The following is a 15,976-nucleotide window of genomic DNA, read 5'->3' as shown; positions in this document are numbered from 1 at the left end:
TTATTTTCCAAAATAATTTGCAAATAAATTCTTTCAAAAATCAGACAATGTGATTGTCTGGATTTGTTTCCACATTTTGCTCATTTTCCACATTTTGTCTCTCATAGTTGAGGTATACCTATGATGACAATTACAGGCCTCTCTAATCTTTTTAAGTGGGAGAACTTGCACAATTGGTGGCTGACTAAATACATTTTTGCCCCACTGTATAGCTCATATGTACCCCAATACACTCAGCAATTTGTAGTAAGACCCCCAATACATATAGCACTTTTTAACATGTACCCAATATACTAAGTACTCAATATTGTGCACACCAATATACTCAGCACTCTGTAGTTTGAACCCCAATATATATAGAGCTTTGTAACATGTACCCCAATTTACAAAGCACTGTATGATGTATGTATGATATTATACAGGATTTATATAGAGCCAACAGTTTGAGCAGCATTTTACAACATGAGGGCAGACAGTACAGTTACAATACAATTCATACAGGAGGAATCAGAGGGCCCTGCTCAATAGAGCTTACAATCTAAGGATTTTGTAACATGTACCCCAATATACTCAGAACTCTGTAGCATCCACCCCAGTACACTTATCAGACTGGACCAGACACGCCAAATACACTCAGCACAGTATAACATGCACCCTTTTACATCCAGTTCTGTACACCCTGATACAGCTACACACCATCACAGCATACACCTTATTACATCCAGCAGTCCACAACATAAACCCAAACACACTAAAAAGACTATATCATGTACACTTATAACTCACCAACATTTAACCCAACACTCTCAGAACCCCCCTCCATTTACCCCAAAAACACACAATGCATATACTTATCATGACTCATACTTACTGTATCTCGGAGGTCTCAGCAGTGGATCAGCAGGATGTCACATATCTGCAGCTCCCAGCCAAAATTTTCCTTTTCATTGCCTTCTCCCTGATGTTATTCCCAACTTTTACACATTACTCCTCCTTCTCCCCTCTGTATGCAGTACTGGGAACTTAAAGTGATTGTAAAGGTTGTTTTTTTTTTTTGGACAAATATTGCATACTTACCTGCTCTGTGGTTTTGCCCAGAGCAGCCCTGATCCTCTTCTCTTTGGGTCCCTTGCTGGTCCTGGCTCCTCCCCCCCTTCCAAGTGCCCCTAATAGCAAGTTTCTTGCATACAAAGCGCGTCTCGGTCCCACTCCAGCTCTCTCCTTCTTTGCTCACAATGGCTCCCGCTGCTGTGTCAGCCAATGAAGAGAGAGAAACCTGGGAGAGCTGCTGTGCTTATGTACATCACTGGATCAAGAAGGGGCTCAGGTAAGTATAAGGGGGACTTGAGGGGAGCTGCACAGAGTAGGTTTTTTACCTTAATGCATAGAATGCATTAGAATGTCTTTAGAACCACTTTCAATATAAAGCATTCCAGCACTTGCTACCACTCTACCATAAAGTGACTGGGACCCTGCCAAGGATGGGGGCCCTGTGCAGTTATCCAGTTTGTCCTACCCTAACACTGGCCCTGCTCCTTGAACTACTGTTTGTTCCATAAATGAAATTAAAAACTCTAATCATCTCATCTCTGGACATGTTCTATCTTATCATTTTTTTTATATAAGTGAGGTCTTCAGAACTGGACACAGTATTCTAAATGAGGTCTAACTAAAGAGCCAAAGATCCTGCTAGTGATCCTTTTAGTGATACAGACCAGAATTCTGGCCCAAGACCCAATTGGTATTTCCTGTCATAACTGCACTGTGCTCCGAGCCCACCCAGTTGTGTGACAATAGCAAATTAATATTCACTGTTGTCTTCCTGCTTCTCCTCCCACCCAATACCGGCTCAGAAAGCGGATCCTGAGACCCAGTTGGCCGAGAGGAGAAGCGATCCTATTGGCCGCCGCCGAGACGCAGGGGAAGCCGCACCGCCATGAAGCCAATGAAGCCAAGGAAGGAAGAGACACAGAGGCCCGCCACCCGGAGGAAGCCTGGGACCTAAATGAGGTAAGTGCAGGGACCAATCGACCAGCCAAAATATACCACCAGCCGCCAATGGATGTAATCATGGCCTGGTCAGTCAACTGGCCAAAGAGCCTAATCCTGGAGGGAGAGGATGGAAGTGCCTGCGGCAGCCGAACGTACTCCCACTGCAGCAAAATTTGTATAATTTTCTTCACACAAATAAAGCTTTCTTTTCATGTTATTTGATTACCATTGGGTTATATATTTTTTACTTTCTGATATAAAGCATATCCAATTAAAAAAATGTAAAAAGTCAAATTTCTTCATAAATTTTGACCAAAATGTATTCTGCTACATGTAAAAAAAATCCCAATAAGTGTATATTGATTGGTTTGTCTGACAGTTATCGCATCAATGGTATGTATACTGTTATTTCTATTTATTTATTTTATACTACTAATGGCAACTTATAATAGGACTGCGATACTGCGTCAAGCAATCTGAAACTTACTGTCACTAATATCACCAGTGACATTAATACAGTGATTAATGCTAATAATATGCACTGTTACTGTACAGATGACTATAGTTGGGCCGAACGCCCCCAGTTCGGTTCGCGCCTGAATTCTCGAACATCTCAAAAGTTCAGACCCAAACTCTGAACCCACTGAAGTCGATGGGACCCGAACTTGAAAAATCAAAAGTGTCCATTTTGATGGCTTATATGCAAGTTATTGGCCAAAAAAAGTTTTTTTTTTTTTTAAAAAAAGATAATTTTTTAAAGGAGCAGTGATTTTATTGATGCTTAAAGTGAAACAATAAAAAGGAAAAAAATCCTTTAAATATAGGGCCTGGGAGGTTCCCTTAGTCTGCCTGCAAAGTGGTGCATCTGTACCGTGTATAGAACCTGCTGCAGCACAACTGACATTCATAAAGAAAAAAAAATACATTTAAATTGCCGGAAATACAAAACCATTGATGGCAATACAGAAATGTTAAAAAAAAAGCAATGTGGGGTTCCCCACCTAATCTATGCCAGGCCCTTTGGGTCTGGTATGGATTTTAAAGGCAACCCCAGGCCAAAATTGAAAAAAAAAAGCGGCATGGGGTCCCCCTAAAATCCATACCAGACCCTTATCTGAGAATGCAGTCCAGCAGGCCAGGAAGTCAGGAAAGGGGGGGGCGAGCTAGCCTGAATCATATCAGGCCACATGCCCTCAACATGGGGGGTGCTTTGGGGCGGGGGCTCTGCCCCCCGCCCCAAAGCACCTTGTCCCCATGTTGATGAGGACAAGGGCCTCCTCACAACAACCCAGGGCTGTGGTTGTGGAGGTCTGCAGGCAGGGTGCTTATTTAACAAGGGGGCCCCCAGATCCTGACTTCCTCCCTATGTGAATGAGTATGGGGTACATTGTACCCCTATTCATTCACCAAAAAAAAAGTATCAAAAATAAATAAAGACAGGAGGCAATTTTTGACAATTCCTTTATTAAAAAAATAAAAAAAACAATGGGGTTCATTTACGAAAGGCAAATCCACTAAATCCAAGGGGTAGATCTGAAATGAGGATATTTGACAGTTCTTAAATGGGTAAGGGGTGGGGCCACCTGGTGACATCACCCTCCTTGTGGCATCACCAAACATTCCGTTGAGCGTCCCGCAAATTCGAACGGGCAAACAGGCGATGTTCGGGCCAAACTTTTGCTCGGCTCAAACTGTTCGCCCAACTCTACTAATGACACTGTGTAGGAAGGGGTTAACATCTAGGGTGATCAAAGGGTTAAATGTGTGCTTACTATGTGTAATATGTGTAATCTGCTTCTAATCCTACTACTAAGGATCTTGTTGTTTTTTCCCCTGCTTAGCAGGGAAAAAAACCCAGTAAGATGCCCTGTCAGTAAACAGAGCTCTGCATTGTTTGCAATCACAGTGCTCTGTTTCGGGAATCACTCAGCGGTTGCCAATCATTGGCTGAGACCCTCAGATCTGCTTGTGCTGTCTGTGACAAATTACAGCACAGCCGGGTACGCAGATCACATACTAGGTACGTGATTCAGCGCAGGGAGGCCAATTTGCCACCACAAATGTACATCAGGAAGTTGGCAAACTGTTAAGGAATATGTAAACCCAACATTTCATATTCCTGATATGTTCCTGCTGTACCATGTACTTGTATGAAAAAGTTACTAAACCCAGGACCCTGCATTCACTATATCTCTTCTCCCACAGTACACAGCACATGAAAATGTAAATATTTTAGTAAATATAAACTGCTAAATACCTTTTCTCATCAGCAGTACATAGCAGTCTTGTCACTTTTCAGCAGATGGATTGTGGATTGCATTAGGATGTCCAAAGCTCAAACACACATGTGTTTATGTACAGTATATATATATATATATATATATATATATATATATATATATATATATATATATATATATATATATATATATATAGTACACCCACACACGCTTATAAATAATTGTAAAAATGTTTTAAAATACATTAAAACATGGACGGTGTCAATAGAGCAGTGGACATGTCAGTAGAGTAGAGATTGGTGTCAGTAGGGCAATGGATGGTGTTTTTTAAAATTATTATTATTTATTTTTTGCAATTTCAATTTTTTTTTTTTTTTTACAATTTACATTTTTGAATTATTTTTTTTTTATTTTTTTCGGAGTCCCGTTGGGGGGCTTTGGTGAAATGTCAGCAAGGGGATCTGCACCGAACTGTGATTAGGTTGTGCCCAGGCACACCAAGTACCCCCCCCATGCATGCCTATGGGGACGATCAGAGAAGACAGGGTCAAACAGCCTTTTTTACACAGTGCGCAGGATTAATCCCCTAGGTTCCACAGTGAGTTTAACAAGCATGCTTTACTGCATATACACACTGATTCTACTGTTGTGGTTTTAGTAACATTTTACAGTGATATAAACCTTCATTTTTTTTAATAAAAATAACCTGCTCCTAGATTGTAAGCGCTAACTAGCAGGGCTCTCTGATTCCTCCTGTATTGAATTGTATTGTTACTATATTGTCTGCCCTCATGTTGTAAATGCTATGCAAACTGTTGGCGCTATATAAATCCTGTATAATAATAATAATAATAACAAACATGCCTATACTTACCTGCTCTGTGCAATGGTTTTGCACAGAGCAGCCCCAAACCTTTTTTTCTGGAGGGTCCCCTGCCGATGCTCCAGGCCCCTCTTCTTCATCGGGTGCTCCCACAGAAAGCCGCTTTTCATGGGGGCACCCGTGCGGGCTCTACCCCCTGCTCCTAGCTTTTGATTGACAGCCAATGTCTCCTTCTGCTATCAATCTGTCCAATGTGGAGAAAGACAGGTGAAAAACCTTAAACCTTAAAGCGATTGTCTACCCCTCTTTGTGATTTTTACCTGCAGGTAAGCCTATAATAAGGCTTAGCTATAGATAAAATGAATATCTCCTACATGTAAACCGTTTAGGAAATATTCACCCTGCATGCTGCTGCTGACGTCAGCGGCGCATGCACTCTGAAGGTCTGGCGTATCGTGCTGGAACTTGTCAGAATCCAGGGCTCCCATGCACCACTTACAGTGTCGGAGCCCGCAAAAACCCAAAAGAAACCCCGGGGAACATGTCAGCCCCCTCAGCAGTGACCCGGCGCTGCTGTGGGGGGCTTCGTTCTAAGGTAAATATTTCATAATGTAATAGTAATGTGTTAGTATGCACATTATGCCATTATCTTGCAGGTTTTTTGGGGGAGTTTTTTCCAGAGGTTTCCTACCGCTTTAAGGCTTTACAACCACTTTAATTCTGCCTTATGTAATTTGGTTTATTAAAGCGGAGTTCCACCCATATAAAAGCCAGTAGCTACAAAAAGTGTAGCTGCTGACCTTTATTAATTGTATACGCACCTGTCCCACGGTCCAGCGATGCGGGCGTACAAAGCCCTGCTCCTCTCCCCCTCCTTTCTGCGGCGCTGGCATTGTCACTGTGGGCGCCCGGCTGTGGCTTGACAGCCGGGCACGCACTGCACATGCGCGAGCCGCGCTGTGCACTGTGACTGGCCGGGCAGTCATCTGGGACCTGCGACGTGTCCCAGATGATTGCCGAGAGGGAGGGGGGAGAGGTGAACTTACTTCTGGCGCTCCGGTGGCCCGGGAGGAAGTGGGAACTGGGACCTTCCAAAAGCAGGGTATCCGCCCCCCCCCCAAAAAAAATGACATGCCAAATGTGGCATGTCAGAGGGTCACATATTATTATTATTATAATACACGATTTATATAGCGCCAACAATTTACGCAGCGCTTTACAATGTAGAGGGGTGACAGCGCAATTACAGTACAGTTCAATACAGAAGGGACAGGAGGGCCCTGCTCATAGAGCTTACATTCTAAAGGGAGGGGGAGGTGGTACAAAAGGTGATAGATGCAGGGAATGATTTGATGGGGGTGGCATTTTTGGGTGGAACTCCACACTAAGTTGGAATAAAGGGGGGGGGGGGGTTGTCCGCTTAAAAAAAACGGAAAAAAAACTGTGGAATCTCAATCTGGCAAATGTATAACTTTGTAGCAGATCAGCAAACTCATAACCAAAACACTACTACAGACTATTAGGTTTAGGTCTTGCTTGCATCTGTAAGAAAAAACATGCATGCTTGACCATACACATGAGCAAATCTCTGCAAATTTCAACCTCTTCAGTTGCAAAAACAGTGACAAATAGGTCAAGGCACCCTATCACCATCCTTCCCCTGTTACCATGTGTACTGGCTGGGTTGCCCTAATCCTTTAGATCATTTTTTATAGCAAGCAGGTTGTTTTTCTTGCTTTGTCTCTGCTGAGCTTGTTGCAGTTTACAGTATATAAAGTGTTTACTGACTGATGTTAGGAATTAAAGGGATGGGCTCGAGTTAATCCCACTTTATGTAACCCCCCCAGAGCCCAGCTGTCTGGTGCAGATTATCAGCATTTGGCAAACAGGGGATGCTCCTCACCAGGCACCATGGTAACAAGGGTTAATAAAGAAATCTTATTGTGTGCCTGGACTCTTCCAGCACCCTATCCACTAATGATTGTTTTAGCACAGGACTTCCTCGCCAATTCCTTTCATGGGGTCATTTCCATTGAATTCGCATCCTGCACATATCTTGGTCTGGGCTGCAGATGGAGGAGTTTCCTATGTTATTGTTTGGTGGGTTGGTCCACCCAACTTTTTCCTAGTGGAGAGAGGAGAGCCGATTTGTCCATGTCAAACCCCCACCTCCTCGTTAGAGATCAGTAATAGAGGCAGTGGGGGGATTTACAGCAACAAGTGCAGAACGAGCAGGGAATCCCAGAGCAGTGCACAGCGCAGGAGGGTGCTGAACTACATGCACACAGCCCATGGGGGAGAAGCCTTAGAGTGAGCAGACTGAGATCTGGAGGGCAGCAGCTTCATACCCTAGACTGGATCCCTACAGCAGCTGAGTCAGTGTATGGGTGAAGCCTCTGGATAAGATTAGGACAGCCAAAAGCAACTTCATCAGCTGCTGAGCCCTGAGATAAACAGAGCAGCTTCTCCTTGTGAAGTAGTCATCATCAGCTGAAGAAGTCATGGCCATCCTGTACCTAGTGCTGGGAGTTCTCTCTGTTGTGGGTGAGTGCATTGATGAATTCATGAAATCTTCCCGCTGTAGGCACCCATCCCCTCCCTTCCCTCCTGATGGAGTCACACGGTCCATGTAGGAATTTGGTGCACTCATTGTTAGGGCTTTTCTGCAATAAAAGGCATGTGAGCTCAATTCACACCATTCAAGACTTCCCATAAAATGATGACAATGAGTTTGTTTAGTCAATACCTAGGCTTGTTATTATACATTGTAACTGATTTTAATACTATACATCGTAACTGATTTCAACTTGTTACAATGTGGAAACATTGTAGGTTATCCCTTCATTCATTAAATTCAGTGAACTCTCCAGTAAGGTTGATTGATACAATCTACCCATCTGTCTCTCTGACCAAGTAACCTGCAGCATCCTCATATGTTCTTTGGTATTTTGTGGTACCCTGGTACCCTGGTGCAGGTTGCTGTGGTCTGTTCTGTCTGCTTGGAGTTGGACCTATAATTCCATGAAAGACAGAGAAGAACTTGCAGTAATTTGGTACAAGTCGGTGTGGTGTTGTGTGATCTGCCTGCTGGGACCTATAGGTCTACCAAAGCTAGAGAAACACCCCTGGTTCTCTGATGCAGGCTGCTATGATATCATCTTGTTTGTTTGGGACCTGTATTTCCACAAGCTAGAGAACCACTTGCAGAAATTTGAGGCAGGTTGCTGTAATATATTCCGCCTGCTGGGATCTGTAGTTCTACAAATGCTAAGAACATTCTGCAGCAATCTATTAATGGTTGGTGTGATGTGGTTTGCTGGGATCTCAGATCCACAACAGCTAGAGAACCATTTGGGATACTCAGATATAACTTTTTGTAGCATCTTCTGCCTGTAGGTTGTTGTTGCATCTTCTGCCTACTGAGATATGTGTTCCTGAAATGCTTGAGAATCATCTGCAGCACTCTGATAATGGTTGTTGTGGTGGAATCTGCTGAAATCTCAAGTTCCACAACAGCTGGAAAACAACCTGTGGTATTCAGATACAACTTTCTGTAGTATATTCTGTCTACTGGGACATATAGTTACACTAAAGCTAGAAAATCACAAGTGGTTCTTTTTTACAGGTTGCTATGTCATATTTTGCTTGTTGGGACCTGTGCTTTCACAAGCTTTCTGATGCATGCAGCTGTAGTATATTTTGCCTTCTGGGACATGTAGTTCCACAAATGCCAGAGAACCATCTGCATCACTTTGAATATGGTTGCTGTGGTGTAATCTGCTGAAATATACATTTCCACAATAGCTAGAGAACCACCGGTAGTAAGCATATAGAAGTGATGTAGTATCTTCTGCATACTGGGTCATATAGTTTCACAAAAGCTAGAAAATCCCCTGTGGTTCTAATTTACAGGTTTCGATGTCATCTTCTGCTTGTTGAGACCTGCAGTTTGACAAACTAGAGAATCACTTGTAGTACTCTGAGAGAGGTTGCTGTATAATTTTCTGCCTACTGGCATCTGCAGTTCCACAAAAGCTGGAGAGTCATCGGCAGCACTCTGATAATGGTTGGTGTAGCATAGTCTGCTGGGATCTAAAGATCTAAAACAGCTAGAAAAACACTTTCAGTACTCTCATACGGCTGCTGTACCATCTTTTGCCTATTGAGATCTATGCTCTCAAATGCTGGAGAACTATCTGCAGCACTCTGATAATGGTTGCTGTGGTGTGATCTGCTGAAATCTCAATTCCCACAATAGCTAATTGAAAAACCCATGCTACTCAGATATAAGTTTTATGTAGTATCTTCTGCCTACTGGGACCACAAACGTTTTAAAACCACCTGTGTTTTTAATTTACCGTGGTTCTACTTGTTAGGACCTGTAGTTTCACAAGCTAAAGAACTACTTATGGTACTCTGAGACAGGTGACTGTAGTATCTTTCTGCTTATTGGGATCAGTAGTTCCAGAACTGTTTGGAGAACCATTTGAAGTACTCTGATAAAGGTTGCTGAGGTGTGGTCTGCTTGGATCTTAAATTTCAACAACAGCTAGGGAACCACCCGTGGTATTCTGATACAAGCTACTATCTTTTTCCTACTGGGACCAATAGTTCCACAAAAACTAGAAAACTATCTGTGTCTCTAATTTACAGGTTGCTATACCATCTTCTACTTGTTGAGACCTGTAGTTTCACAAGATTTAGAACCATTTGTGGTACTCTGGATTCACACCTATGCAGTTTTAGTGGTTTTTGCATTTTGCAGATTTGCACTACAGAATTGTGTTCCATAGGAAACCATGTTAAATGAACTGTAGTGCAAATCTGCAAAATGCAAAAAGCACTAAAACTGCATAGGTGTGAATCCAGCCTGAGACAGCTTGCTATGGTATTTTTCTGTCTACTGGAACCTGTAATTCATAATTGCTGGCGAACCATTTGCAACACTGTGATAATGATTTGTGCGACGTGGTCTGCTGGAATCCCAAATTTCACTGCCGCTAGAGAACCATCTGTGGTACTCTGGTACTATAAAAGCCATTGTAGTATCTTCTGCCTACTGGGACCCGTAGGTCGACTAATGCTGGAAAATCATCTGCAGCACTCTGATAATAGTTGGTGTGGTGTGGTCTGCTGGGATTGCAAGTTCCTCAACAGCTATAAAACCACCAAGGATACTCTGATAGAGAATGCTGTAGTATCTTCTGTCTTTTGGGACCCATAATTCCATAAGGCTCCGTTCACACTTGTGCTACTCCTAGTGTGACTTTGATGTGGCTTCACACTCTCTGGCGCTCAAGTCATATCAAAGTCACATCAAAGTAGTGCAGGAACCTTTTCAAAGTCACTGTGACTTTAAGTTGCATAGATTTGAATCATTAGAATGAATGAGCTGGGACTTGTCATGTGAGTTTATGTGTCAAATTCGCATTACAAGTTGTACAAGTGGCAGTGGATAAAGCTAGAAAACCATCTCCTACAGGTTGTTATGCTAATTTCACAAGCTAGAGGAGCACTTATGGTACTCTGATACAGAATGCTGTAGTGTCTTTTGCCTTATGGGACCTACAGTATAGTTTCACGTTTTGGTATATTCTGTCACATCTGTATTTCCACAAATGCGGGAAAATCATCTATGGCACCTTGGTATTGGTTGGTGTGGTGTTATCTGCTGAGATCTCAAGTTCCACAACAGCTAAAGAACCACCTGTAAGGTTCGGTTCACACCTAATCCAGCCGCAGATCGCACAGCAATGCTGTTTGTCCCTGTTCTCCATTTCAGAATCAGGGCAGAATCTTTGCCTGAATTCGGCCCTGAAATGGTGGCAAAGACGGACAGCGCTTCTGTGCAGTTCGCTCTGCAGTCGCCCCGGAGACATGTGAACCAGCTCCATAGAGAGCTGGTCATAGTCTCCTGCTATGCAAATTGGATGTGGGGAAACCCGCATCCAATTCACATAGATGTGAACCCAGCCTAAAGCCGCGTACACACGATCGGATTTTCCGACGGGAATTGTGTGATGACAGACTGTTGGCGGAAAATCCGGCCGTTTGTACTCTCCATCGGACAATTGTTGTCGGATTTTCCGTGGACAAATGTTGGATGGCAGGCTTATAAATTTTCCGCGGACAAATGTATGTTGTCGGATTTTCCGAGCGTGTGTACACAAGTCCGTCAGACAAAAGTCCATATTACAAACACACATGCTCGGAAGCAATGACGAGCCAGAAGCAGTCGGTCTTGTAAACTAGCGTTCGTAATGGAGAATTAACATTCGTGATGCGGCAAATTATGAAATCTCGAAATGCAGCGCACGTTCTCTTCTACTTTAATGCGATAATAATGAAGCTGCTTTGCTGGTGATACTGATGGATTCATTGCAAACAATTTTTCAAGGGCTTTTTTTTCTAGTGATATCAAGAATATTATAATATAATATTATTATGCTTTTTTATTTTTTTTAACACGCACCAAACTTCTACTAACACAAAATTAGCAGAAGGAGCCCAAAGGGTGGCGCTAAAGAGCTGAAAAACCACGTAGTATGTCACTATGTTTGTGTTTGTTGGTCGACAATTCCTTGCCGTTTGTATGCAAAACAAGTTCCTGGCCAACACCCTTCGGATAAAAGTCCGAGGTTTTGTCTGCGGAAAATATGATCGTGTGTAGGAGGCTTAAGACTGACACAAGCTGTTGTAGTATCTTCTGCTTACTGTGATCTGTAGGTTCACAGACACTGGAGAACAACCTGATACAGACAGGTGTGGTGTGTTCTACCTGCTAGGATCTGCAGTTTCACAAGCCAAGAACTGCTGACTTTTAATACTAGGACACTTACCTGTCCAGGGATCATGCGATTTTGGCAACCCAGCCAATTTTGGGATTGGCTTTAGGGTGCTGCCACCGCCGCCATCCATGGTAAGGGAAATCAGCAGTGAAACCTTTCGGCTTCACAGCGGGTTCCCTACTGGGCATGCATGAAGCGCTCTGCGCTTTCTAACTAGCCCGGCAGCGGAGGTAGGAGGAGGGAGCCGAACTTCCGAGGGTACCCGTCCCCCCTCCCCCATTGAAAGGTGCCAAATGTGGCATCGGAGGGGGGGGAGCAGATAAGCGGAGGTTCCATGTTTGGGTGGAACTCCACTTTAAGTGATGGTCAATCAGATTCAGATAGTTGGATTAATGTTTCACTGAATATATAACTGAATGATGGCTGATTGGGCGTGTTCACCAATTGTAGTTATCAGGGGTTCTTGTCTGAGGAGAAATACATGGCTACTATTGCTGAACCCAGTTAAAAATGGTAGATGCCTGGCTATTATTGCTGACCCACAGGCATCGATACTTTCTAAGTCACTGATCTAGAACAGATAAAGAGCTAGAGAAAGTCCTTATCATTATACTTGTTCTAGGTTAGTGACCCAAAGCATTGAAGCAAGAGGACAGCCAGACTGTGCTGAGAAAAGTATGTAGGCTGACATTGCTAAAGTCTCATGCTAAAAATGCTAGCTGCCTATTTGGAATAAGTGTATACAAACCAAGAGTTCTGACTCGGATTTCACTTACTGCATGCTTGTTTAGAGTCAATGACCACCAAAGCTTTTGGATACAAATATCAGTCCAAAAAAAACAGCAGGAGGTCAGCCATGGCAGCCCATATATAACTCTTAGCACCATAGGTGTGCACAGCCTATTGCATTAGGGTGTGCACCCCAAAGCTCACACACACATATGTGTGTGTGTGTATATATATATATATATATATATATATATATATATATATATATATATATATATATATATATATATATATATATATATACTCTGACAGTGGACAGTGTCAGTTGTTTTTATTTTTATTATTTTATTTTTTACTATTTAAAATTTTTTTTATTTATTTTACAATTTTGTTAGCAGCTCAGTTAGGGGCCTTTGGCAAAATAGAGGTCCAATGAGGGGGTATCTGCATCACACTGGTTGATTAGGGTGTGCATACTTATGCTTGGCACAGGTTTCCCAAGTGTACAAAACACCTTTACAACCTTTTAGGATGCTTACCCCTTACCTCTACCTACAAATTTTCTGAGTCCTTCAATGTGTATAAACAGCACTAATAGTTTATCCACAGAATGCCAGCACCTGTCATCAGATCCATTCCTTTGTACCTGGAAAGCACCCTGCATGCCAGGCACAGTCCGTTTACTGGCATGAGTTCTTAAGACCAAGCTCTTACCCTTCCCTATACTGAGCCTCATCCTCTGCAATTCAACTGACAAGTGCCAGAGACATTACTGACCACAGACATTCTGGCATTTGAAAGTTGAATGGTTAAAGAGTTTAGCACAGGGTCCTGTATAAAGCCTGGTCCTTAGATCCAGGGTCCTCTTCAGCGTACAAAACAACTGATTTAAAGACATTTATTTAGACATCCCAAGGTGCCTGCACACTATCAATAATGGTAATTTATAGATTTTGATGGCTCTATATTCCTAGTACTAATTGTGAGTATCAGTGTACTTCAAACGCTTGCCAATCAAACATTTAATATTATTATTGTACATGATTTATATAGTGCCAACAGTTTGCGCAGCGCTTTACAACAATATATCACTACAGGCTCTATTTTAGCTGCATTTAGCATTAAAGTTGAACTCTAGGCAGATATAAAACATATACATTATTGCAGTTCTTTAACCATTAGCACATTGTTAAATGTATTTTTTAAATGCAACCATTGCAAGTACAGGCAGTCCTCGGGTTACGAACAAGAAAGGTTCTGTAGGTTTGTATTTAAGATGAAACAGGTACATTTTTTAAGTGTAACTTAAGCCAAAAAAAATATTTTTGGATAGCGATGGTAAGGGTTAACTGGCATAACTGCAACATGCAGTGATGTGGGATTGCTGACAGGTCCACCGGATAGTAGGTGGCAGCATGCAGTGAGCAGCAAGATGGCCTCCTGGCGCTTTCAGGGACAAATGTGACGTCACCCTCCCTCCCTTCTTAAGTATGAGTCATATGTAAGTCAGATGTTTGTAACTTGTGGACTGCCTGTACCTGAATTTGACCTGGTATCAGCCTGTAGAACAGAGCTGGAGTGTGAGAAGGAGCAATAGTACAAGGAGCCAGAGGCGTAGCTTGAAGCTTGTGGGCCCCCATGCAAAAGTTGACCTGCCCCCCCCCACACACACACACTACTTCCAACATGCGTGCAGATATATCAACAACACGCCAAGATACTCAAAGTGGCTTAAGAGTTTTGAGTTCCCAGAGTTCCTCTTTACATCAGAGGACAGGGATTACCACTGGAGAAGCAGAGGACAGGGACCCCTGGCAGGTCACTTGGCAGAGCTCCTTTCCCATCCCAGCACTGTATACAGCCCCCCCCCACCACCACACAGGGCCGAAATAACATTCCTTTAACACTCCTGTGTTGCAAAGGAATGTGATTTCAGCCCTGCGGAGGAGGAACAGTATAGAGTGCTGTAATGGGAAAGGCGCTCAGCAGTCAGCAGTAGCATGCAGGGTGGAGGGGGTGGTCAGGGGGCTTTTGGGGGGCAACTTAGATCTGGGAGGGCAAAGCCATGTCACACAAAATCTGGAGCCTGCAGCCCTTCAGGGGCCTCCCCGAGGAGGTGTTAAGGGATTTGTTTTAGCAATTTCTGAAGGTTTCTCTGTCAGTGTTGCGGGAAGGTCACCTCCCGGAGGTGTGTGTCTTTTCCCCAGTTGTCAGGGAAGTGGGGTAAGTAGACATCCCTGGGTGGGGGGGTACAGAGAATCCCAGCTGGTGACTAGGAGACACTGAGCGGTGTCATACCTCACCAGTGACATCGGTCCCAACGTGGTTACTGGACGGCACTCTCCTCCTCTTGCTGAGCTCAGTTACCATTCCATGTTGCCAGCACACAGCACAGACACTTTCCCATCCTGGGCTGTTCTCACCTCGTTCTCCTCTCCATTCAGGAAATGGCTCACAGCTTCTCCCCAGCCAATGGGGAGGGGGTGTGGACTGTGGAAGGCAAAGTAGAAGCCCAGTACTGGAGCCTGGCTGTGGGGCCCTAGGGCAGATCAGAGCTGGATTTTGTGGAGGATATGATAATATGACAGGGAGGCTGCAGGGGCCCCCTGGAGCTAGGGGCAGGGCTGTGATTGTGACCCCTGCAACCCCTTATGCTACACCCATGCAGGGAGCCAATCAGATCATGTGCTGACAAGATGTATGCTGATAGGAGGAGAAAGCAGTGTGAGCTCATCAATGTACTGCTTCTCACTGTCCAGTCACAGACTAGGGGCGGGTTCAGAAGAAATTGGTTGAATGATGCTTGTAAGCAGGCTGCCCATTTTCCTTACACGCAGCCAATACATGCAGCTGGGCCCCATCTACATACAGGGTCTTGAGCTGTTTACAGCATTCTCCACCCGCACCCTGACAACCCCTTTATCGCCAGGAGCACGTCTCACGCAGGGCCCTGCACATAATTGTGGCCTAGATTTGGGTTTGTGGAGTCCTACCAAGCATCAGAGGCTGTTGTACACTGGGGGCTCGAGTCATTTGACATACGTTCCATAAGTGGGTCCATGCTCACCTCCAGGAGGATGACTCCCTTTCCCCAAAACCACTCGCTCCTGAGCCAACCAGGTTTGCACCAGTAAATAGCACTTTAACTGTAAATTTAAAACTCTCCTCAATTGGCTTCACACTTTACATCATTCTAAACTTCTTCTTGTAGAAGATCACACAGAGGCTGATTGATGCGAAATAACTTCTTTACTTATTAAAAGAATAACTGAACATTCCATTCCTGTGGTAGTAGCATTCCAAATCATGGCATTACCTGTTCAGCCACAACACTATCACATTTTGTAGATGGAGGGAGGCAGGGGCGTAACTAGAAATAGCAGGGCCCCATAGCAAAATGTTGT

At 43.6% G+C, this 15,976-nt stretch overlaps 1 protein-coding gene across 1 annotated transcript in view; it reads left to right on the top strand.

Moving 5' to 3' along the window:
• Nucleotides 1–7,200: 7,200 nt before the first annotated feature.
• PODXL (podocalyxin like) overlaps nucleotides 7,201–15,976 on the top strand; it is a 146,052-nt gene continuing 137,276 nt past the window's right edge. Inside the window, exon 1 of the mRNA XM_073619415.1 lies at nucleotides 7,201–7,599. Coding sequence (XP_073475516.1) covers nucleotides 7,557–7,599 — 43 coding nt within the window. The 5' untranslated portion in view covers nucleotides 7,201–7,556. The remainder of the gene's footprint in view (nucleotides 7,600–15,976) is intronic.

The sequence above is a fragment of the Aquarana catesbeiana genome, linkage group LG03, assembly GCF_042186555.1.
Source record: "Aquarana catesbeiana isolate 2022-GZ linkage group LG03, ASM4218655v1, whole genome shotgun sequence".
Classification (NCBI taxonomy): Eukaryota; Metazoa; Chordata; class Amphibia; order Anura; family Ranidae; genus Aquarana; species Aquarana catesbeiana.
The sequence above is the reverse complement of the archived record's forward strand: the minus strand, read 5'-3'. Positions and strand labels throughout refer to the sequence as shown.